The sequence below is a fragment of the Lepisma saccharinum genome, chromosome 23 (assembly GCF_977018435.1).
Source record: "Lepisma saccharinum chromosome 23, izLepSacc3.1, whole genome shotgun sequence".
Taxonomy (NCBI): Eukaryota; Metazoa; Arthropoda; class Insecta; order Zygentoma; family Lepismatidae; genus Lepisma; species Lepisma saccharinum.
The window spans coordinates 31515703-31539236 of record NC_139251.1 but is presented as its reverse complement, the minus strand read 5'-3'; the positions used below and the strand labels follow the sequence as shown (position 1 = coordinate 31539236).

The following is a 23534-nucleotide window of genomic DNA, read 5'->3' as shown; positions in this document are numbered from 1 at the left end:
CTGGTTGGAAGAAAATATTAGATTTTATCACTAGGGGGTGATTCTTTTTTGCCACGGAGTGTATTATATTGGTCATAGGGATGGGCTGATAAGAAATTTTTGTCATTGCCAATATACATTTTAGCAATACTGATAAATTATATACTACCAGTCAGACATAACAGTCAGTGTTCCTTCAAGAACACGAGTGATTCATTAACCTTCTTAATGTATGTATGTGACGAAGCGAGTCCAATACGTTCTGCCTTTGAAAAGATACAGCGTAGGGCCTCCCCGATAGCACAGTCAAGGGGTCCCAGGTTCGATACCCGGTGGAGGCACATTGTGGTTCAGATCCCACTTTGAACTTTGAACTGTGCATAAAGTTGACTTAAAACACCAAATCAATCAATCAATCAAGATACAGCATATTTGAAAATTTATTGTGCTATAACAAATGGCAGAACTTTGCTCTTAATTACAAGCTATTTATAGAAATAACAGATGGGTTACATTCAGCCATTTTACTGATACATTGATAGTCTACATCTACATGTATCGGCATCAGGACAAATTTCGTATCGATCCATCCATAATTTGTTAATAATGATTGTAAGGCTCTCTTTATGTTCAATGCTATACACATGGGAAACTTTACCTTTAATGCCCCAAATGTGATATCTAAAGTCGTTTTCACGTTCAGAAGACACAACGGCGCTTATGGAGAAACCGCACAGTGTTGCCAATACAGCGCTAGCTCATGTCGCCGGGAAATGATGACCTTCTTTCACAATGACGATGTTACATATGTTGTATATATAATGATAATTATATGTAATTATTAATATTAATATTATACTGCAAACGTTACAGTTACCCTTTTTACTATAATCCATTGCGATCACTACATGCGCGAGTGTAATGCACGAATATGACACTTCAGATATCACTTAAAAAAGTAAAAATCACTGAGCGCTCACACAACTAAAACACTTTTTTGAGAGAGGAAAAATGTCTAAACAGACCAAAGCAGATCTCTCACTCAAGTAAGGGGAACCTGGCACATGGGTTAAATTCAAGATGCAACCCAAACAAACAAATGAGTTATGGCCCACTTGAACTGATAAGACGTCAATGACTCAAGCAAGGCATGTCATATTTCTATCTTGAAGCCCCATATTTTGTCACGTGTTGGAAAGCCTTTCAAAGGTTAATATGGTGTCTATGAATTTATGTGTACGTTGGAAACTGAAAGGTGATCTTCATTTCAGTATTAATGTCGACAGTAATGTAAACAAAAACAAAGTGTATTTGCGACAGCACAAATGTTGCTCACAACAGCAGCATTGGAAATAATTGTCAATTATTAAATTTAAGTAATTTCAATTCTATTATAACAAACTGCATGAAGTTAATATTTTTATTGAATGGAAATAAAATAACAACTCGAAAACTTGGTGGTGATTAGCCGGAATGCTGCGGTGAGCCAGCTCAAGATGGCCAGACGTCTCCTTACTTCGCACGTGGTTCGGGTTAAAAAGAAACTCCAAATGCATGGAAGTAATATTTCTGGGAACCTTTGAGTGGTTATAAAAAATAATTTCATTATTTTCTCCACAACTTTGTCGCTGGAAGTTTTTACTTGGAATTACAGAACAAAAAATGGCCAGCGACGACATTTTCTACTGCACGAATATAAAAAATCTCCACACACTTTATTTGAATATTTTTTAATGCAAACATGCTTTCAAGTATTGATAAATTCTGAGCACCACCATCACCTATGACAATTAAAAAACAGTGTCAATTTTTTTCATAATGAATGCTTCAATTTTACGGCATGTTTCAACGTTAGAAATGAAAACAATGTAAAAATTTTGTTTTCACAGAAAATGTGCATTTTTATTTATCTAAAAATATGTAAGCAAGTTACCAGTTTTTTGTGTTCACCATCGTATTCTCTACAAAATTTCCTGCAAAACTGCAGGTACCGATTTTACTTAAGCTAAATTTGTAAATCCAGAAATTTCACAACAGCACGCTCGTATTTTCTCATAAGAAAAGCATTGTCCATAAGAGCCCATTGTGTCTTCAGAACGTGAAAACGACTATAGGTGCGACATTTAATTTCAGTGACTTCTTGTATAGCTTTTGTGCAAACAAGTGCATGTTCTGTGATTGATTACTTTATTTTTCTTAAAGTTATACTTGTTTCTACCCTACAGTCAAATACAAGAAGCTCGTCCAGCAACACAGCTCACAGCAGAGGGTCCTTCGTCTGTGAGTGCATCGCCAACACACAAAATCACTGTAAGCAGGAAATCAACTCTAGAGAAGGGGGACAAGCCCCAAATCAGACGATTCAAGGGGAAGAAGGATGTGCCAAAGTAAGTATTATTGATCCAACCATGCCATTTGAGGTAGCCATGTGGATTATGATGTTCATGAATTTTAAATTTAAGTTTTTTTGACAAAAGTTTCAAAATCTGCAAATGAAATTGATATTAAATGTAGTGGAACACCGATTTTATGTTCCCATATGTTTTTTATTTTCCCGCATTATGCATTCAATCTTGATAGTCCCAATATAGTAATCTTCCTAGATTTTACATTTTCCTTCATTTTAATTTTGTTCAGCCTGATTCCCCTGAAAAATGTAAAATCGAGGTTTCACTGGATGCATATAGTTTCCATTAAAATTATTGGTGTTTTTCATTACTACCTTCTTGTAGCAAGAGCAGATGGGCGAATGTTTCTCAGAGGGACACCTTTTTTTTCTTATTTTTAATCTATTTCCCATTGAGAAACTAAAATTTCAGTCTTGCCTATTATTGTGAAGACGATTGGCAGCTGCTTGAAAAGATTGATTGATTCAGTTTATTTTTGTCGCTTTTCTGTCAGTTTTGGCTAATTGCAAGGAAGAGGATGAGTGATGATATGAAACTGATAAAGGGACACTCATAAAGAACATCCATGCTCAAGCCGGGATTCAAAACTTAATATTCAGAAACGATCAACATATTAATTCTACAGGGTGTCCCACGAACGGCGCAACTGGGAATTAAGAGTGGCGTTACTTTGTAACCGAAACCTGTACATACATAAGTCATACACCAAATGTTAGCCCTGTCCAAGTAGATATTTATAAACATAGAAACAACAAACGGGGTGCAGTGTTGTTCATGCAGTGTTGCCAAATGTAAGTGAAAGTGTAAATTTATTTTTCCACAAAGCATGGAAAATTGCATGTCAAACATTCGTACGGAAATTTGGACGTCAATTTCCACCTTGGGTAGGTGGATTATTTCGCCATCTATAGTTCAGAGAAGAAAACCGATCGTTTTCGCGTATAGCCAATCCTGAAATGCCTCGTAAAGGCGTACCGGTCGAAATGGGTGTTTTAAAAAAATTATGAGGTACAGTGGCAACACTGTTGATGTTTGAAGGCAACAAAAGGTGTTTTTAGTGATGGTCTATGACATGGAAATACTGGAAACAGGAAAAAAAGAAAATGACAATTATGGTCAAAAAAGTGTTACTTACCTACTCCTGGCAACCATGCAATGCGCGTAACAGGCAGTGGAGCTTTACAAAAGATGTTGAAAATGACAACCATTTTTCCTGAGGCATTCATCAATACGTTTTATCATGTTGGAAGCAACTTTATGCAAGGTTGATTGGTTTATATTGTTAATGGCTGTGCAAATGTTTGTTTTTAGATCATCAAGTGTTCTTGGGTTATTAATGTAAACTGTTTGTTTCAAATAACCCCACAGAAAAAAATCTGGAGACGTTAGATCCGGGGAGCGACTGGGCCATAAGTTTTTGCTTATAATGTGATCGGCAAAAAACTCTGCCAACATGTCTAAAGTTTCATTAGACGTGTGACATGTTGCGTAGTCTTGTTGAAACCAACAATCACGTTCCAACAGAGAAATAAACTGTGTGATAAGTTCACGATAAACTATTCCGTCAACTGTTGTGTTGAAAAAGAATGGACCGATTATTTTTCTCCGCGAAATCGCGCACCACACACCGATCTTTTGTGGATGAAGTGATTGTTCATGTAACAAATGGGGATTGTTACTTGACCAGTGTCGAGAATTTTGACTGTTGACATATCCATTTAAGTGGAACCATGCTTCATCCGTGAAAAAAACCTTATCCAAAATATTCACACCATTGTCTCTAATAAAATTTCTAAACCACTGGCAGTATCTTACACGTGCACCTTTGTCTGCTTCCTTCAGTTCTTGCACAGCCTGTACCTTATATGCACATAGGTGCAATTGTTTTAACGCTCGGTGAGTTGTTGTTTTTGATACACCTGACTGTGCAGCAAGTTTACGAACAGATTTTCTGGGAGATTGTGATATTCTCTGCTCCACATCCTGCAGCACACCTTGTGTCAAAACTGGTGGTTGTCTGTGGTAGGGTTTGTCATTAACTGATCCTGTTTCACGAAATCTGGAAACAAGTCGATATATCGTCGAATTTTCTGGAACACTGTTATTCGGATATTTCTCGCGAAACACAGTTTTTACACTAGCGTACGATTTTGAACAAAAATAATGTTCCACAATGAACACCCTCTCTTCCAAAGAGTACTTCATTTCACAGAACAATTCTAATCTTCCCCTACGAACAATGCGAAATGCACGGCTCAAACAGTTCTGAGTACACAACGAACTGATTCTTTTGTTCTCGTTCGGTGGGCGCTCTTATCGCATTGCATGGTTGCCAGGAGTAGGTAAGTAACACTTTTTTCACCATAATTTTCATTTTCTTTTTTTCTTGTTTCCAGTATTTCCATGTCATAGACCATCACTAAACACACCTTTTGTTGCCTTCAAACATCAACAGTGTTGCCACTGTACCTCATAATTTGTTTAAAACACCCATTTGGACCGGTACGCCATTACGAGGCATTTCAGGATTGGCTATACGCGAAAACGATCGGTTTTCTTCTCTGAACTATAGATGACGAAATAGTCCACCTACCCAAGGTGGAAATTGACGTCCAAATTTCCGTACGAATGTTTGACATGCAATTTTCCATGCTTTGTGGAAAAATAAATTTACACTTTCACTTACATTTGGCAACACTGCATGAACAATACTGCACCCCGTTTGTTGTTTCTATGTTTAAAAATATCTACTTGGACAGGGCTAACATTTGGTGTATGACTTATGTATGTACAGGTTTTGGTTACAAAGTAATGCACTCTTAATTTCCAGTTGCGCCGTTCGTGGGACACCCTGTATTTGACACTGGATAATGTTGTATGCTTTGTGCTTTGAAATATATTTTATTTATGATGTAGGAGCATAAACGGCACATGTTTTTTTATTACAAGTACTGATAATTCATGAATGTCTTCTTCATATCATGCAATATAATATGAAACAATTATGAACTTAGGCATTCCCGCTATAAAGTTTAAGATACTTCATTTTTGTAGTTTTTCTTGTATGTACGCATTGCTTGCATTATAGAATTATTTTCCTGTGAAACGTCACAAAGAAAAACTGTTTTCTTATGCTTGTAATAACCGTAAACTACAGGAAAATAATTCATTTTTGTAGTTGCTGTATACCAACAAACAATGCACTGAAATACTGGAAATAGTGAAATATCAAGGATAACAAAATTAAAGATATTGAAAAAATATGTAAAACTCGAGGCACAACAGCCCATTGAGGGCGTGGGTCTACCTACCAGCTGCGGGCCTCACTCCCAACTGATTCTACTCATCATCCAACCGGTTACGGAGTGCCCTGTTGCTCAGCACAATAAACCCCCAGTCGTTGTAGGTTTTCTATGACCAGGTTATGCTACTGATTCATAGCTCCAGTTTCCTCACGATGGTGGGTGACCACCAGTTTCATACACAGGCCAAAATTTCAGGAGAAAAGTTGTTATGCCTCCCCCAGGGGACTGGAACCTGTGAGACTCCTTAAACCGCATGGCCATGGTGCAGGACTGAAAAAATATTGAAGGCAACAAAATGTTGAATGCAGTGAACACTCATTTTTCTGAATCTGGTGGATAATGGATAAATGAAATGTCAAATAATGCAGAATTGATTGTATTAACTCTTTCGCTGCGCTCGTCGCATTTATGCACAGCACGCCAGGTGCCTTGCTCTGCGGAAGTCGCATTATTGCGAGTTCATACTTCCACTCGCTGCAAGTGTCGCATTTCAGCAGTACGTCGCTTTTAGTAGCCTTCAGACATGTGTTGATACTATTTGGAACTATTTGAACTTGTAGATTTTTTTATATCCGTATGATGTCGCTAATTACGCCTCCATTTAGAATACGAGCGTTGAGTGCTCTGACATGTCAGTTTCAAATGCATGTTCGAATGTAAACAACATGGCTTCGTCAAGTCGTCAACACTTGTCTGATAATGATGTTACTCAACTGTTGAATCAGAAGGTGAATTAAGTTGTGACGATAATAGCGACAGTTTTTATGAGACTTCAAGTGGTGACAGTGATTGTGTAGTGTCTGATGAAGAATTTGTACCATCGTCCGTAACATCATGGAGCAGAGTGCAAAGCAGCATTGATCTAGGTGCGGGAAGTTCGACACAGGCAAGTGCTAAGTTACTTGGTGACAGTACTGTATTTAGCACACCATTTTCTTGTTTTATCAAATATTTCCCCCGCTCAGTATTTGAACACACAGCAGAACAAACTGAAGTTTTCGCCACCCAGTATCTTGATACTACTTACGAATTTCCACGCCGCTCCACCACTCTGTGTCATCCCATGTTTTGAGAAATACCATACCCTCAGGGACTACAGAATGGTTTGCCAGTGCAAGGAATGACTTTTGTAATTTCTCTATAACATATTTTGCAATGTAATTTTTTAAAATTATTCTTTCTAAAAATTTTTTTTTCAAAATTTCAAAATTTTTCAAAATATCATACCACCAGGGACTACAGAATGGTTTTCCAGTGCAAGGAACGAATTTTGTAAGTTCTCTCTCATATATAACTCAATGTAATTGTGAAAATTATTTGTTTATAAAAAAATATTTTTTCTAATTTAATTACGCAGCCAAGGGATATTGTGTGCCAGAGAATTCCGCAGCGAAAGAGTTAAACATACTGTACATTAAAAAGTTAATGGTGAATATGATGCAATACACAGTAAAATACTATTTATCAATAGAGTTACAGTGTACATAACATGTGCAATTTTGTATAACATGTAGTCCCTTTTGTACACTATTAAATATTGATTATAAGTGTGGGGAAATGTTTTTGTTTAGTTTTAAAATTTACTAAGAATCATTTCAGATGATTTCAATTTGGATAAATGCATTTTTGGTTATATGAAAGACATTACTTTGCAGTAGAATGCTGTATCAAAGCTTTTTGCTTGATTGTCTAATAGTTCGCATGGATGCTAGATGGCTTACGGAACGGACTGTTTCTTCGCTTGAGCAAGCAAATAACAGTCGAACAGGCAAATGATCGGTATACGCTCGAAGCCCAGTAGTTCACGTACAACTGTAATTTACCTGTGGTAGCAGGCCTTCAAATATGCTTCGTGAAGTGAAAGATGCAGTGAAATTGAAACTAAAGTGAACATTTATCATCTCCATGTTAAAATGTAATTTAGTCAGATACATAAAAATATGTGAAATTGAATATATGATTATGAGCTGAAACTACCAGCACAAATTTTACATATATACAGGGTAAGTCAAAATGATGGAACCGATTTTAGACATTTATTCTGTGAAATATAATAAACAAATGTTATTGTGAAACATGTGCTAAGGTAAACTGTCAAAGTTTTTTTCAAACAAATCACAAGTGTTCTATGTGAGCACCTCGCGTAACACGGCACACATCAAGCCGATAGTTTATCTCCTGCCAAACCTTGTGTAGCATGTTGCGGTCAATATCAGCAATGGCTGCTGTAATGCGGACACGCAGGTCATCCAATGTTGTTGGAAGTGGTGGTACGTAAACATGATTCTTGACAAAACCCACACATGAAGAAATCACATGGGGGCAAGTCGGGGGAACGAGGTGGCCAATGAAGGAGAGGTCGATCCTCCGGAGATGCACGGCCTATCCAACGTTGTTCCAATGCCCCATTGAGATGGTCCCGAACGCTGCTATGGTAATGTGCAGGGGCACCATCCAATTGGAGAATGAAATCTGCGCTATCCTCTGCAAGCTGTGGAAGGAGCCATAGTTGCAGCATATCAAGGAAAACAAGTCCTGTCACAGTACGTTCATGGAAGAAAAAGGGCCCATAAATCTTTTCATGGGAAATGGCACAGAAGGCATTCACTTTGGGAGAATCGCGTTTGTGTTCCAAAAATTCATGGGCGTTAGCAGTTCCCCAAATCCTTACGTTGTGTCTATTCACTTTCCCTGAAAGGTGAAAAGTTGCTTCATCACTGTAAATTAACTTCTCAGAGAACCCATCCGTTTCTATTAATGCGAGGAAATCAGCACAGAAGGACACGTGCAAAGCATAATCAGTGTCTTTTAAGGCTTGAACTAGTTGCAAGTGGTAGGGTTTCATTTGTAAATGTTTCCGCAGAACCCGCGAGACAGTTTTCTGTGGAAGTTGAAGTTCTCTCGCTGCCTGGTAGGTGGACTTCTGTGGACTCCACACGAAACACGTGCGCACTCGTTTCACTGTCTCTTCCCCAGTCGATAGACGGCCAGTCAATTTTTGTTTACAGATGCAGCCCGAATCTCTGAAATGTTCACACCACTTACGAATGGCCTTCCCCGTAGGTGGTTCTCTCCAATATTTGGTACAGGAATGCCGTTGCACACTAATCACAGACTTGTTCACATGATAGTCAAGCACACAGAAAGATCTCTGTTCGCCAGTCAACGCCATTTTCCTGCTCGCTGCTGACTCCTAGCGGTAGAAAGTGGAAACACTGCGTGGAAACTAAACTTTGAAAGTTAACCTTTCGAAGCGCATGTCTCACAATAACATATGTTTATTAGATTTCACAGAATAAATTTCTGTAATCGGGTCCATCATTTTGACTTACCCTGTATTTGTACGATTATTGTCACATTGAAACGATATTTGATATTCTATATATTCGAGCGAATCACGCTCAAGAGTGGGAGATTTGATCAAGTTTGAGCGAGCGAAAGTGGTCCAATGCAGTCCTCTATTTTACAGTATATCAGTATTCAATGCTAGACTCAGTATATAGAAATTGCCTGCATTTGTGTTGCATCTGCCTTGATACAGACACCTTCACTTCCATAGCTTTCAACACTGAAACCATGAAAACATATAAAAGATTTGTTGTAATTATAATAATAAGAAACTATAAGAAAATGTTGAGAATAAGATTTAGTTGCGAAAAAGCAATAAATATTTTTTTTCCCTTTAATTTTGTAGGATATCCCGTGGAACAAGTACAACTGAAGATAAAGAATACAAATCACCATACCTTCTCAAAGTTTCTGGACCTGACCCTGAAAACCACAAAGGGCCTAATGATGATCTATTATTGTAAGTGTTTTTCTCCCCCCACTTCTTGTACATAATAAAATACCAGTAACAAAGTTGTGCAACCTTAATTTCTACGCTTGAAAGGATAATTGTTAAACTTAGATTGTAGTGAGTAATAGTTACATAATGTAATCATTAGAGACCGGATTTTAAAGGGAAAAATTTTCCTTTGAAAAGGACAAGAAAAGGGAAAATTATTGCAAAAAAAAGGGGGGAAAGGGACTATAGTTTGTTTGCACTCACTAAAAATACTATTTTAAATGAAAGCACAATATATACCATTCAAAAAAGAGATACATTAAATTTCGTATTAATGTATCCCTTTTTATATATGAATGGTATATATCGTGCTTTCACTTAAAATAATATTTTTAGTGCAGTGTAAAAATGAACTGTAGTCCTGTTTCATTTCCTTTTGTTGAAGGTAAAATACAGCAAATAATCTTACCATGCATTTCGATAAAATCTTCCTTGCAACAGCTTACCACATTCTATAGCTTGCTGCTACTTGTACCTGGCTTCGCCATTTCACTAACACTCAATACTGTCGTCACACTCCCACAGTTAAGTTAAAACTATTCAAAAAATGTTCACAATAAAAGTCTAAATCTAGCAGATAAGTACATTTTCAACCCAACAGGCATGCTGCTTATAATGCCTTTGTTGCTGCATAAGCCCAGATCCCATTGTTGCAACAATCTCTGCAATTTACTCCCAACACTCATGGAGGGAAGGTAAGGTAAAAGATACTTGTAATTTCTTTCCTCTAAACTGCACGGAATAGACAATTGTTGAACATTTTGTTCAGGGAAAAACAGTGATACAAAATATTTGATATCTTGTCAATAAAGGGACCAAAGAAGATATTTATTTTAGGAGGGGGGGGGGGAAGTAATGTAGGCTGAAAGACTAAGTCAATAAAGGAACCAGAAAAGAAAATGTTTTAAAAAAGGGGATATGGACTGAGAAAGGGAAGTCAAAACCATGTAATCTTGTTGGTGGAAGATAATTATCAACACTGTTGTTACTTATTCCATATCCGTGTTGAAAAATAAAAAAGGGCTTCCCTTTAAAATTCAGTCTAGTAGAAGTAAAATAGTTTCTGACCACTTTGTGTTGTTGTTTGTCTAGATGCAAGAGCAAATATCTTCTCTCTGTGTGAACAAGACAGCATTGGAGCCCTCTCTATCTTTTGTTTTACATGTGTAGGGATCCCACTGACTGGGAAAATCTGGAAGAATTAGGAAAATCGAGGTACAGCTGAAAGTTACTGGAAAAGTCAGTGATTTGAGAATAAAAGTAAATTCTGCTCTTTTGTTGAACCAGTTTTATTGATGAGAGATATTCAATGCAAAAATGTTTTTTTGTTGTTTTTTTCCCTATATTGTGAACAGTGTTATGTAAACTTTCTTACTCTATAAAGTAGCAACTGTAATTCAACAGTTAAGGCTTGTAGATAGAAATTTATGCGAAAAGTGTAAGCACGACTAGGACTCAAACCCAGGGCTCTGGCATACCTGCCATTGTTTTATCAACTGAGCTCTGAGTCAGCCCTTAAACCTTTGTTATTATTAGAGACGGAGATAGGCTCACTTTAGGTCTCATTCAAATTTTGTTTTTAATAGGAACACAAAATGTGAAATAACACACTGTAATGTGCATTTTTCATATTTTTTGAAAGGTGTGAGGTGCATTTTCTTCCCATCTTTTGTCGCGAAATTATGCAACATGAACAGCAAAATGTGATATAAACTCTTAAATATGAAATTTAGAGTTTATTTACTGATGCAATGCTTTCTGAAGTCTGAATTATCCTGTGACTTATCCATATCACAAAAAATTTATTAATTATGCTGTAAATATTTGACAAGCAAAAATGAACTCCTTTACACAGGAATAAACTTAATACTCTGATAATTACATAAATGTGCTATTAAAAGGAAAAAAAATCTTTATTTTTTATAATAAGTGTAGTTTTTAAAACAAATTTAGGGTTGTATTTAACATGAATATCAAGATGCCATTTTTATATACCACTTTTGATTCCAAAATGTTCTCAGTTTTTGTACCGAAATCTTGATCTTCTATACGACATTAATGTATGGCCCTAGTTATTAGCATGTTAAAACATCACAGAATTGTCTGGAAATTTATTCTAATATGACCTGGAAAAGTCAGGCAACCGCGATGTGAATTCACAGTGTTAAGTTTGATTACCAGCCTCAGCAAAATGAGCAAAAAGTTCATCGTAGAAGAGAGAGAAAATGTGCTTTCTCGAAGTATATTGTTACAATTAGGGCTGAGTCGATGCCAATGCTCATGTACTGGTATTGGCCGATGGATTTTCTTCATTTTGTCATCCACAGAAATGCTGTGCAACAGCATACTACTTTCCTGGGAGTTACTCACAGTTTTCATTCATTTTGCACCAATGTTATGTAAATTAAAATATATTTTGTGATAACATAATTACAGTCTGATCTAATTTTTTAATATTTTAAAGTAAAACTCGGATAAATCAATGCTTATAACAGTTGGGCTGAAAAGTTCGTAGGATAACATAGTAAAAAATATTTTTTTGACAAAATTCGATTTTATTATTCAATATAGTTGCCTTCGAGGGCGATACAACGATTATAGCGGTCATACAATTTTTCGATGCCATTTTTATAGTATGATTTCTCTTTAGCCTCAAAATAGGCCTCAGTTTCGGCGATTACCTCTTCATCAGTGCTAAATTTCTTTCCAGCGAGCATTCTTTTAAGGTCTGCAAACAGGAAAAAGTCACTGGAGGCCAGATCTGGAGAATATGGTGGATGGGGAAGCAATTCGTAGTCTAATTCATATAATTTTGCCATCGTTTTCATTGATTTGTGACACGGTGCATTGTCTTGATGAAACAGCACTTTTTTCTTCTTCAAATGGGGCCGTTTTTTCGTGATTTCATCCTTTAAACGCTCCAACAACGCTATGTAATAATCTCAGCTATCTCGATCAACTTCACTTTACGATCATTTAAAATTATTTTGTGGACTTTTTTGATGTTTTCGTCGGTAACAGCCTCTTTGGGGCGTCCACTGCGTGCATCGTCTTCGATGCTCATTTCGCCTCGTTTAAATTTAGCAAACCACTTCTCAACGGTTGATTTTCCTGATGCAGAGTCCGAATAATGTTTATCAAGCCAAGCCTTGGCTTCAACAGTATTTTTTTTCGCCAAAAAGCAATGCTTTATTAACACACGAAATTCTGTTTTTATCCATTTTGTCACAATAACAAAAGCTGCTTCACTCACAATGCTATATCTCAAGAACTAATTATCCGGCAGCTGTGATTTATTTATACACGTATCTTTTGAAGGTTAGTACTAAGTAAATCACATGGATTTAATTCTAGTAACGCCATCTATGAGTCAGCCTACGAACTTTTCAGCCCAACTGTTAAGTAGCGTGGGATACTCATATGCTAATATTAATAAATATTTTGAACAAATTTTAATTGTTAACAATTTTCAAGTATCAGTATCGGTTCAAAGTCATATCGGCTCAGCCATGGTTACAATATATAAAATATAAACTGGCCAGCTCACCTGATCTAGTATCTGATGAAGATTGAAACAGTGAAAGTATTGTGTAAAACCTTAGGTGGTATGACATTGACTGTTTAATGTAAATAATTTTTTAACAAGTCCTGCTCTTTTTAAAGAAAATGTATGTTTTTTTCAGGGTGGATTATGTTGTTTGGAACGGGCCAGATCCCGAGCTGAGACGTGTTCGCAAGGAAAGCCTAGCAAAGGGACCAGATAGTTCCCTGAGGGAAGAACGAACATACATTGCCCGAGGCCCAAACAAAGATCTGAGGAAGGGGCCTGCTAAAGGTTTGGCGAGAGGAAGTATATATTCTCAGTTAAACAGAAGCGACAGGGACACTCGAGGAAAATAATTAAATACAGAGGCATCTGTGAGCTTTTCTGTTCCTACAGTGTGCTTTTCTTATGAATATTATCTAGTCTTTTCTTAACCAAAGAGGGTTTTTTTTTTACTAAATACATCTGTAGCAAGATTTTAACCAATGTACAGAATGTTCCAGAAATTCATATTTTTAATTTGAATGCTTTATGGCCAGAAACAATAGAAAAGTTTGTCATTAGACATGGGTAGCTTAACAAACTAGATAATTATGCTACTTTTGTGTAGCATGTATTAAAAATTTTAAGATCCAAAATATGGTAATAAAATTGCTTGTAATTATGTTTTTAAGTAGTCTGCTATTACTTTATGTAGTAAGTATCCTTTTATCAATATTATTACATTACTACATTATGCCAGGCTATGAGTGTGTTTTGTACTATAATATTCCTACATTTATTTTCATCATAATTTCAATTGTAATAAATCGCTTTTTCTTGAATCTTGGGTCTGATTTGCGAGTCTCTGATCCTAGATCTGATAACCAAAACTTGACTCTGAATCCAGTACCTGAACCTGATGTTCCAATCTCTAATCACTCTGACCCTAGATCTTATTTCCCAATTTCTGATCCTGGCTCTGATTTTCCATTCTCTGATCCTGGCTCTGATCTCCCATTCTCTGAGCCTGGCACTGATTACTTAATCTGATTTCCCAATCTGTAATCCTGGATCTGATTTCCCAATATCCTGGACCTGATTTCCCATTCTCTGATCCTGGCTTTGATTTCTCATGCTCTGATTCTGGATCTGATTTCCCAATTTCTGATCTTGGATCTGATTTCCCAATCTCTGGTCGATCAAAAACTTGGCTTTCGACATTTTTGCTCTGCGGAACGGCAGAAAATGCTTGAACAAGCAAAATTGTTAGAATAAAATGAAAGACCAAATGTCAAGAAGAATATAAATCTGATTTTCCAGTTTCTGATTCTGCAATATGATTTCCCAATCTCTGATCGTGGATTTGATTTCCCAATCTCTGATCCTGGATCTGATTTCCCTATCTCTGATCATGGATCTGATTTTCCAGTTTCTGATTTTGCATCTGATTTCCCAATCTCTGATCCTGGATCTAATTTCCCAGTCCCTGATCCTGGATCTCAATCTTAGTTTGGATATTCCAATCTGAAACCTTGGATCTGATATTCAGATCTCAAATCCTTGATCCAATATCCAATTTTTCCATATGTAGTGTTTAACTCAGTCCTAATTTTTATAAGTATGCTTTCTAAGAATATTAAAAGCACTTAATTTTGTTGCATTTTTGAAGCAAAGTAAAATGCAGAATTCTTGAGCGTTATATTTATATATTAATCTCAACTTTTATTTTTGCTTCTGGCCATAATTTATATTTTCTGGAATACACCGTTTTATTTGTTCATGCATTTTCTTTTTACCTGCTTTATTTCTAGGAAGAATATAATATTATAGATTGAGTTTTCATAAACAAGGTAAAGCATATTCTAAGTTATCATAGGTTAACTATATGAATGCAGTGAAACTTTAATTCTCAATTCCAGTTCAATGAACGTGCCAATTATTATTTCAAGAAATTTTTATGCTAACAATTTACAAGTTCGTTATTTGTTTTCTAGGCACTTATTATGTTTTTCATAATTCCATTCTCCTTGTTCAAGTGATGATATCTTGTTCTGTTTGGTGGCAAGTGCCCAGCACATTGACTTCCATCACTATTTTAACCCTAGCTCTCCCATGCTAGTATCTGCAATGTAGTTTCTGAAGGGGGAGGGGGCCTGATTGATTCACATATTTTTCATTGTACAATGTTCTTTGAAGAGATCTTTGGCTTGCTGTTTACACTTTAATGTTTCTTTATAATGTTCATTTATGGTGCAAAGTGGTTTTTTAAATATCAGAATGCACTTACATTATGAACAGGCATTGAAAGTAAAAGTGATACTATTTTATTAAGTGTTAATACTTTCTACAATAATGTAACCATAACATGATGTTCTAATATGCTTTCACCAACCTTAAGAGAGAAACATATAAGTTACATACGAGAAAATAGCCTAGAGCTGACAAGAGAAATATGATTTTTTTTGTGTGGAGGATGTCGTTAAGAACAATTACAATTTTTCCCAGGTTGTAAGTGCCCACGTAATTCACATTTCTAGGAAAAAAATAGTAACCTTGAGCTGAAGGAGCCTCCCCCTACCCAGGAATTCTAGGGTTTACTAGCTTTATAGATAACAAATCTTCGGTAATAAATTAATAATTTATAAACAATAAAACAAACTTATCTGAAAGTTTATTTCTCAATTTTCCCACCTTCCTTTTGGTGCCAGACTGTATACCACGGCTAATCTCTAGTGTTATGGGTTCTTTTTTGGAATGTGGGTGCTGAAGTCACTTGGACAGGTGGAAAAAATCCTGGTTTTCAAAAAGAAAGTGCTAATAATTACCTGAAACCGTTTTCATTTTTTTCACCTCAGTCTGCTGAAAATTGTAAAATTAATATTTAAAGCGAGAGTATCATTTTTTAAATAAGTTTAGATACATAAAATATGTAATTGTCACTTGGCATTCACTTTCCAAAGAGGTTTTGACCTCCCCTATTCCTTCTTGGACATCCATGCTTGAAAGATGACTTGAAATATGTTCAACGAAGATAAGTAATGAGCTTGTAAAATGTTTTTGAATTTTATAGTAGTAAGTCTAATGACATCAGAAACATTTTGTGACAAAGTGTTCACATTTTAAATCCTTTGTAAATCAGTGAAATTATATTGTAACGAGTATTATCTCATGCTAGAAACTAAACTTAGCAGTGTATTAAAGGTGCAACCATTTGATTACGCTGCATATAAATGTGTGTAATGTAGCTGTGTATGTGTCGTGAACCTAGTTGTTTTTGTTCTTGTGGTGGCTTAAATTTGTTTGGGATATTTTGCTTCAGGGTAAAGGCATATGACTTGAGTTGTCAGGATGGGAAAATCCTCCTCCCCCCCCTCTCCAAAAAAACTGGCAATGATGTATGAAATAGCAGTGAAAGTATACATTGGTGTTTTCTTGGTAACAAATGACTCAATCATTGCCAAGGACATTCCCGGAGACTATTCCAAGCTTTTGAACCTATTATAGTTAATTTTCCAAGAGTGCTGAGTTGTCAAAAAGCTCTTGTTCAGAATTGGCCAGATATTATCAAGGTAAACATATAGTTTTGTGAGCATGCATTGTTCTCAGTTCAACTTTCAACCACAGTTCATGCAAATTCCATCTTGTGCTGTATTTTATACAGTACAATGTTTATTAGAAAACATTTTACTGCTTGTATATGTTTAAATGCTAGCTATATATCTAAAATCACCTAGCCGTAGTATGCTGTTTTATTTTATTGTATCATTTAAAGAAAATAGCTTATTTAAAATACCACTTAACTGGAGAAATTGTTTGTTTTAAGACAAAGATCCAAGCCTACAATTTTTACAATTATCTCTTGAATTGATAGCACATGGTAGACAATTTAAACTAATAAACATGGGATACTTAACCATTCCCCCTTTCACATTTAGAAATGCATCTTTAACTAATTTAGAAGCGTATAGGAATCACACTTCACAGTCTTGGTCACAATGGAGGTGGTGTGATCAGCACCTTGCTCTTGCCATTGTTGTGTACCTCCTAGGACTGGGTGGATTCCAGAGCCATTTATGTAGGAATATTGACTGAAAAATTCGTCTGATCACCTATCTCAGTAATCGAACCCAGGTATCCCGAACGGCAGTCAAATGCCCTACCAACTGAGCCAGTGTGGCTCTTAAAATCTTGTTTAGATAATAATGTCGGATACTTAGCTTTGTCAAGACTGTGCAATTAGTTCATTACATTTAAAATAATATGACTTGGTAAAACTTTAAAAAAGCATTGGATTCATTCCTTTCCTGGTCAAGTTTGTCAACACATTGCACACTAACTGAATACCGACCCAGTAAATGTTTTTAAGGTAAGTAGAGGGTGTGTGGGAAATGGGGGTTGGGGGTTGGGCAAGAGAGAGAGAGAACATCTTAAAGTTCTGCATAGTAGGGATCTAGGAATAATTTCAAAATGACTTAACGAATACGTAACATATGAACCTCGCTTAAGCATTGTTTCTTATAGTTTCTAGAAGTCATGTAGAGGTTATAATATTGCAAAACATGTAATGTTTTGAAACTGGTAGTTCTGGGTTCAAATCCCAGTCATGTTCTTTTGTCCCATTGATATTTTCATTGTGGTTAGCTTAATAACAGCAAAAAAAAAAAAAAATTAATAAATTAATGAAACAGACAGGCATGTTATATTCATACAGTTGGCATGAAATTTATTTCTGTGACAACTTTGAACAGGAATCACACTTAGCAAGTTGTAGACCTTCAAAAACATACAAAATAAATCCTACCAATGTGCCAAGTTTTTAAGGTGTAATATCTAGTGCACATAAAACATTTACTGCACTTTACTTACACTAACCTGAATTTAATGATGTGAAAATGCATCCTGTAAAATAGTGTTTGTGTAGTACGTAATACATCAGCAAAGTAAAAAAAAAGGTCATTAGGACATTAGTAAAGGGCATAGATTAATGAAAATGCATTGTATTTTGCAGATTATAGATTACATAAGACTATAAGTTGTCTTTTTTTTTAAAAAAGAAAGTTTGTATTTTACACCATGTGTTGTCAACACATTAAAAATGAGATAAAATCACAATACATACTTTGTTTTGTCCTGTTAAGGACTGAGAATGGTCTTATAAGTTGGTGGACAAAACAAGGCAGGTGTTGTGGTTTCATCTTGTTTGTAATATAAATTGTTTGTCTTTAGATTTCTTATCAGTCAAATGTTACACTGAATATTTTTTATAAATATTGTTATAATTATTTTGCATTTTATGATAGTTTAGTGTATATGTTATCTTATGATAGTTCAATTCTATTTATCCCTATTTCACATTTGGTTCCTTTAAATGTATAGATTGTACATGTAATTGTTGTGCATTGTGTAAAGTGAAATTAGCAGCATATATTTGAGATTGTTTTTAAGACTTATGATTCAAGTTATTACCTCCACTTCTTATTAGGGTTGTCTGGTACTAACTTCCAACTCCCGGTATTGAAAATGTTCCATCCTCATTGAATAATATATATTTATTTTTACTAAAATGGAAACAGCAAACAAAAAAAACACTAAAACTGATTGTGTCATGAATATTTCATTCATGTTTTCAGACTTTTAATGAATCATCAACACAAGTAGTGGTGTCTCATGTATGCTGATTGTACTGTAATAATAAAAATAACAAATTATTTTTTCATCATGAAGGGTATAAGGTATATTGACTTTACATTCAAATTTCCAAAATGCTAAAATCTAGTACAATCTAAGAGTATGTACATCTGATAAACAACACTAACAAAAAATAGTACCAGCAATTCCGTACTTGAAGTATTGGAGGTACTAATACTAGAAATGTGAGCGTGAATTTTTCAATAAGCATACGAGGCTTGTTCATTTAATTCCTGAACACAGTGTTTGAAAAATAATGGGAAGGATCTATCTGTTAGTTGATAGTTTCATCCTCGAAGTAGTCCATTTCCCCTGCAATACACTTAGTCCAATGTTGCTGCCACCTGTAGAAGATGGTGGTGCTCTTTCGGAATGTCCCTCAGTATCTGTTACATTTAATGTTCTCAATGTCATGGAATCTTCAGCCCTTGAATGTGTTGTTCAGTTTAGGGAAAAGGGGCAAGGTCAGGCAAATAAGGAGGGTGGGGCACCACTTGAATACTTCTGTGCCCAGAAGTCAGTCAGCAGCATCAATACATTGTGGTGGTGAATCCAGCAAGGCACCATTTTTTTTTCTCTGACACATGCTGCATTCCAAGATCTTCCCTTAAAATCTGGTGACATGAGCCTACGGAAAGGTGTATCCTCTGCAATTTCTTGAACTGTCATTCAACAATTTGCTCTGACCAGCACCTTGTTTTCTTCAATTTTCCTCTCATTCCGACTAATCCAGGACATGGATATTTGACTGACCGTGACGCAAACATAACATTCGTATGTTGTCACACAACTCATGGGATTCTTGCTAAACACTTGTTGCAATGTTTGTGGGTTTTGGTGACCAACTTGCAAGGATTAAACAACAAACGAACACAAATTCACTGTTCCTTTAATTTCTCCATCTTGCTACATAATAAGAGGGCATTCACCACCTTCAAACTATCACTTCTAATGTCACACTCGACACAATTACCACCTCAGTTGCAACATCCTCAGGCCTTGTAATCAAGGGGTGTCGGGTTCGATACCCGGTGGAGGCACATGGCACAGTGGTTCGGATCAATCTTTAAACCGTAGGTCCAGTCCTGATTAGCCTTACTGTGCATAAAGTGGACTTAAAACACTCAAACTCGGAAGCAACATCCTCAGATGTTGCCATATCCCCCTGCAATGTTCAGCGACTGCTTTGATATGCCATTTTGGCGTATAAAATTCAATCCAGGTATTAAATGAATGACCCTCATATAAGTGTGTGTCTATTATGAAAGTAATACATTGCCCAGTTGTATTCATGTCTATGGAATTCATGATTTTAAACTCTTGCATGTCTAACCATACTCGTTTTAAGCGATGCCATAGAAGCAAGCAGTGGCCTTGAATATGAGAAAGTGGTTATATTTTTCTTGATATGTGTAAGTCATAAATGTAATCTTGTGCACATAAGTTTCTGCAGGTTTTTTGCACTTGTATCCATGCAATATTAGTGAAAAATGTTACTTTTTTTAGTGAATATGCTGATAGTCTAGAAGGTGAATACTTACGGAATTTTTAAAGATATAATGTAGATTTTTAAGAAACAAATATCAGCTTACATTGTAAAGCCTAGCTAAGAAAAACATTCATCATTCCAAGCAATTAAGTAGTTAAGTTGAACAGTAAATTTGGCTTGAACTCAAGTTATTTCTGGTACAACTTTTGAATACTAAGGGTAATTTAACACTTAAAATTTGGGTATTATCATGTTAAAACACCATATATATATATATAGAGTGTTCATAAAGTTCCGGTACCATTACAATGCTATGTTCTTTTGTAATGGTACCGGGACTTGATGAACACCCTGTATATCTTAATTTGAATGTGCTTCTAAGTGTATTGCATTCTATTTAAAGGGAGGAAAAGAAAATAATGTTCTTCACTTTTAGTCCAAGGATTGTGATGCAAATAACGTTCAGGTTCCGATGAAGTATATTTTTGTAGTATGGTATTAGGTGTTGAAAAGTTGCAACATGTGATGTGTTTCATCCATCCATTTTTCTGATGCTTATAGAAATGCAGCGGGAAATACAGTATGCTTGAAAATTTATTTTGCTGGTGAACATGTATTTGTGAAATTATATTCATACTCTTTTTATGCCTGTTTTTTCTTGAGTGTAAAAGTTATTGTCAGTCAATACATAAATCATGTCATGAAGTATGTGTGTTCTTTCTTTGTATTGTGCATATTGTAATGTTATGCTTGCTGCGTTAATTATATAAAGGGAGAAAGCTACCATATGTTGAAAATTAGAGGCTGGGATGTTAACAAACAAAATAACTTACAAAATCTTTTGATTTGAGGTATTTGCCACGTTGTTCATGGCACCTCCAAGTTCCAGAGAACTTCAAATTTGTGTGGGCCACAATAGGAGAGTCAAACTTGTACAAACGCTGACCTACACTCGCCAAATCTACAAGCGACATTGTTGGAAAACGTCAAGTTCAGAAATATGTGACTACAAGATAAAGCTTCAACATTTTTTTGCCATAAAAATAAGTACGTTGAAATCTTCCAGTCCACGTGAGCACTGTACATATTTTATCATACACAATCTAAACTGCTGTCACCACTAACTACACAAAACTACAGGGTGACAAGAAATAACCCGTACTAATGTTTGTGATCATAAATTTATTAAACCGAAACAATTGAGAAAAACAACACTATTTAAAGAACAATGACATGGGACCTTAGGAACAAGATGTTAAGCCAGTTTCGAAGTGGCCTCCCTGGGTGGCGATACAGAGGTCCAAACGGGCTTTGAAATTTTGGGCGATGGGCCGCAGGCCCTCGGGCGACAATCTGTTCTACTCATGATGCAGCGATTGCTTCAGCGACTCCAAACTGTGGTGGCATTTAGCACATACCCTGGCCTCCAAAATCGACCAGACACTGTAGTCCATTGGGTTGAGATCCGGCGAGTAGGGCGGCCATTCCGTCGATGTGATAAAGTCCGGAAAATGGGTTCTGCACCATGCTTGCGTCATTTTCGCCCTGTAGGCCGGAGCGGTCTTGCTGGAATGTCCATTGCGTATCGCCGAAGTACTGCTGGGCCCACGGAAGGATGACGTTCTCAAGAATGTCGCGGCGGTACACTTCTTGGTTGATTTTGACCCCTTGATCCACGTAAACCAGGGGCATCTTGCCGCTTGCGCAAATTCCGCCCCACACCATGACCGACTGCGGATTTTGGCGGTGTTCGACAATGGCTGAGGTACCGGGAGCCTCTGCAGACCAGGTCCTGTTGTTTTGGTGGTTGTGCACCTGCTCCATGGTGAACAGCTTCTCATCTGTGAAGAGAATGCGCTCCCATCGCTGACCTGCGGCCGGCGCTTCAGAGGGCGGCATCTTTTGAGTTGCAGGCGCTTGTTTTCGTCCGTGAGAAGCTGAACTTTTTGGAGATTGTACGCCTTGAGGTTGAGGTTCTTTTTCCCCATTTGCCGCACCGATTCGCGGTTGATCTTGATCTCATGGGCGACTTTTCTCATGGAGACCCTCAGATTTCCCTGAACTCGCTTTTTGATGATCTTGCGGTTCTGGGACATGTTGACGGTAGGCTTTCTTCCTCTTCCGGGACGGTCGCCTTCATGGCCGAGCTCCTTGAATCGCCGAACTGCACCTGAGACTGTCATTTTTGGAACACCCAGCAAACGAACAATTTCACATTGATGCTTTCCTTGATGCTACAGTTCCAAAATTGCACTGCGTTTGGTTGACATTCTCAAACACAAAGAAAGTAATCGTTATGAAGCTGAAACAACAGGTACAGTTACAAAAGACTATGGAGAATCCAATAACACAAGAATTATTTGGCTACGGTACACTACATTCTTGGCAGGCTACTCCAAACTTTGTACAGTTTATTTCTTGTCACCCTGTACAATTTGGCAATGTTGTTGAGTAGTTGCGAATGAGGTTGAAAATGACAGCGAGAAGTTTGCAGTTAACATAATATAATACTTGAATAAATTCAAGTTTTCTTTAACAGTTCATAACTATGCCACAATTAACAAGTGCTGCTCGATTTAATGGCAGGATTGGTCACGTAACACTAACAAGTATTCTTGACACGAAATCATGCTTCCAATTATTTGCAATAATATGTTCCAATATTGTTCCTTAATTTACAAATATTTCAATTAACGGTTAAAATAATCAATCACTAAGAGTGGGCAATCAAAAACTCACGTCGAAAGAGAATTTACAGTACGATTCAATTTCACATTTTTTGATTATCAAAATTCTATTACCAGTATATTAACATATTCCAGGATTTTTACTTTAAATTCAAATAAAACAATCAATAGTTCTTTTGACCATCAAAAATACTACTATTAATAACGTTGTAACGTTCACTTATTTCAATTATGTCGCATTATTTAACAACTTGTGTGGAATTTCTTATTACGACTAATTTACTATGCTTTCTCAACAGTTTTATGAATTTGTACAAATATGCAATAGCAATTGCATATGCAAATGCAAATGCTCATGAGGGAGGTAATTAATTCTCGCGTTTAGGAAAATTAATGCAAGGAAACTCGAAATACGAGTAGCATGATATAAATCATCGTGATTGCCCTAAAGTAACGGTACATGATGGTCGATCTATCTTGTTTGGTTCTCGCACCTTTTTTACTCTAGTCCAAATACCAATATAGTTTAACCATCTTTTTTGTTCACTCATTTCTCGTGTTAAAGTTTGGTCACTTTCATTTTAATTATTCCGACGTTTCACAAA

The 23534-nt window shown here is 36.3% G+C and overlaps 1 protein-coding gene across 3 annotated transcripts in view; it reads left to right on the top strand.

The window, feature by feature from the left end:
* The window catches only part of LOC145977703 (uncharacterized), a 64280-nt gene extending 46815 nt beyond the window's left edge, over nucleotides 1-17465 (top strand). For all 3 annotated transcript variants that reach the window (XM_083109927.1, XM_083109928.1, XM_083109926.1), the window contains 3 exons: nucleotides 2205-2366; nucleotides 9387-9500; nucleotides 13223-17465. In XM_083109927.1, coding sequence (XP_082966053.1) covers nucleotides 2205-2366; nucleotides 9387-9500; nucleotides 13223-13439 — 493 coding nt within the window. In that variant the 3' untranslated portion in view covers nucleotides 13440-17465. The remainder of the gene's footprint in view (nucleotides 1-2204; nucleotides 2367-9386; nucleotides 9501-13222) is intronic.
* Nucleotides 17466-23534: the final 6069 nt, after the last annotated feature.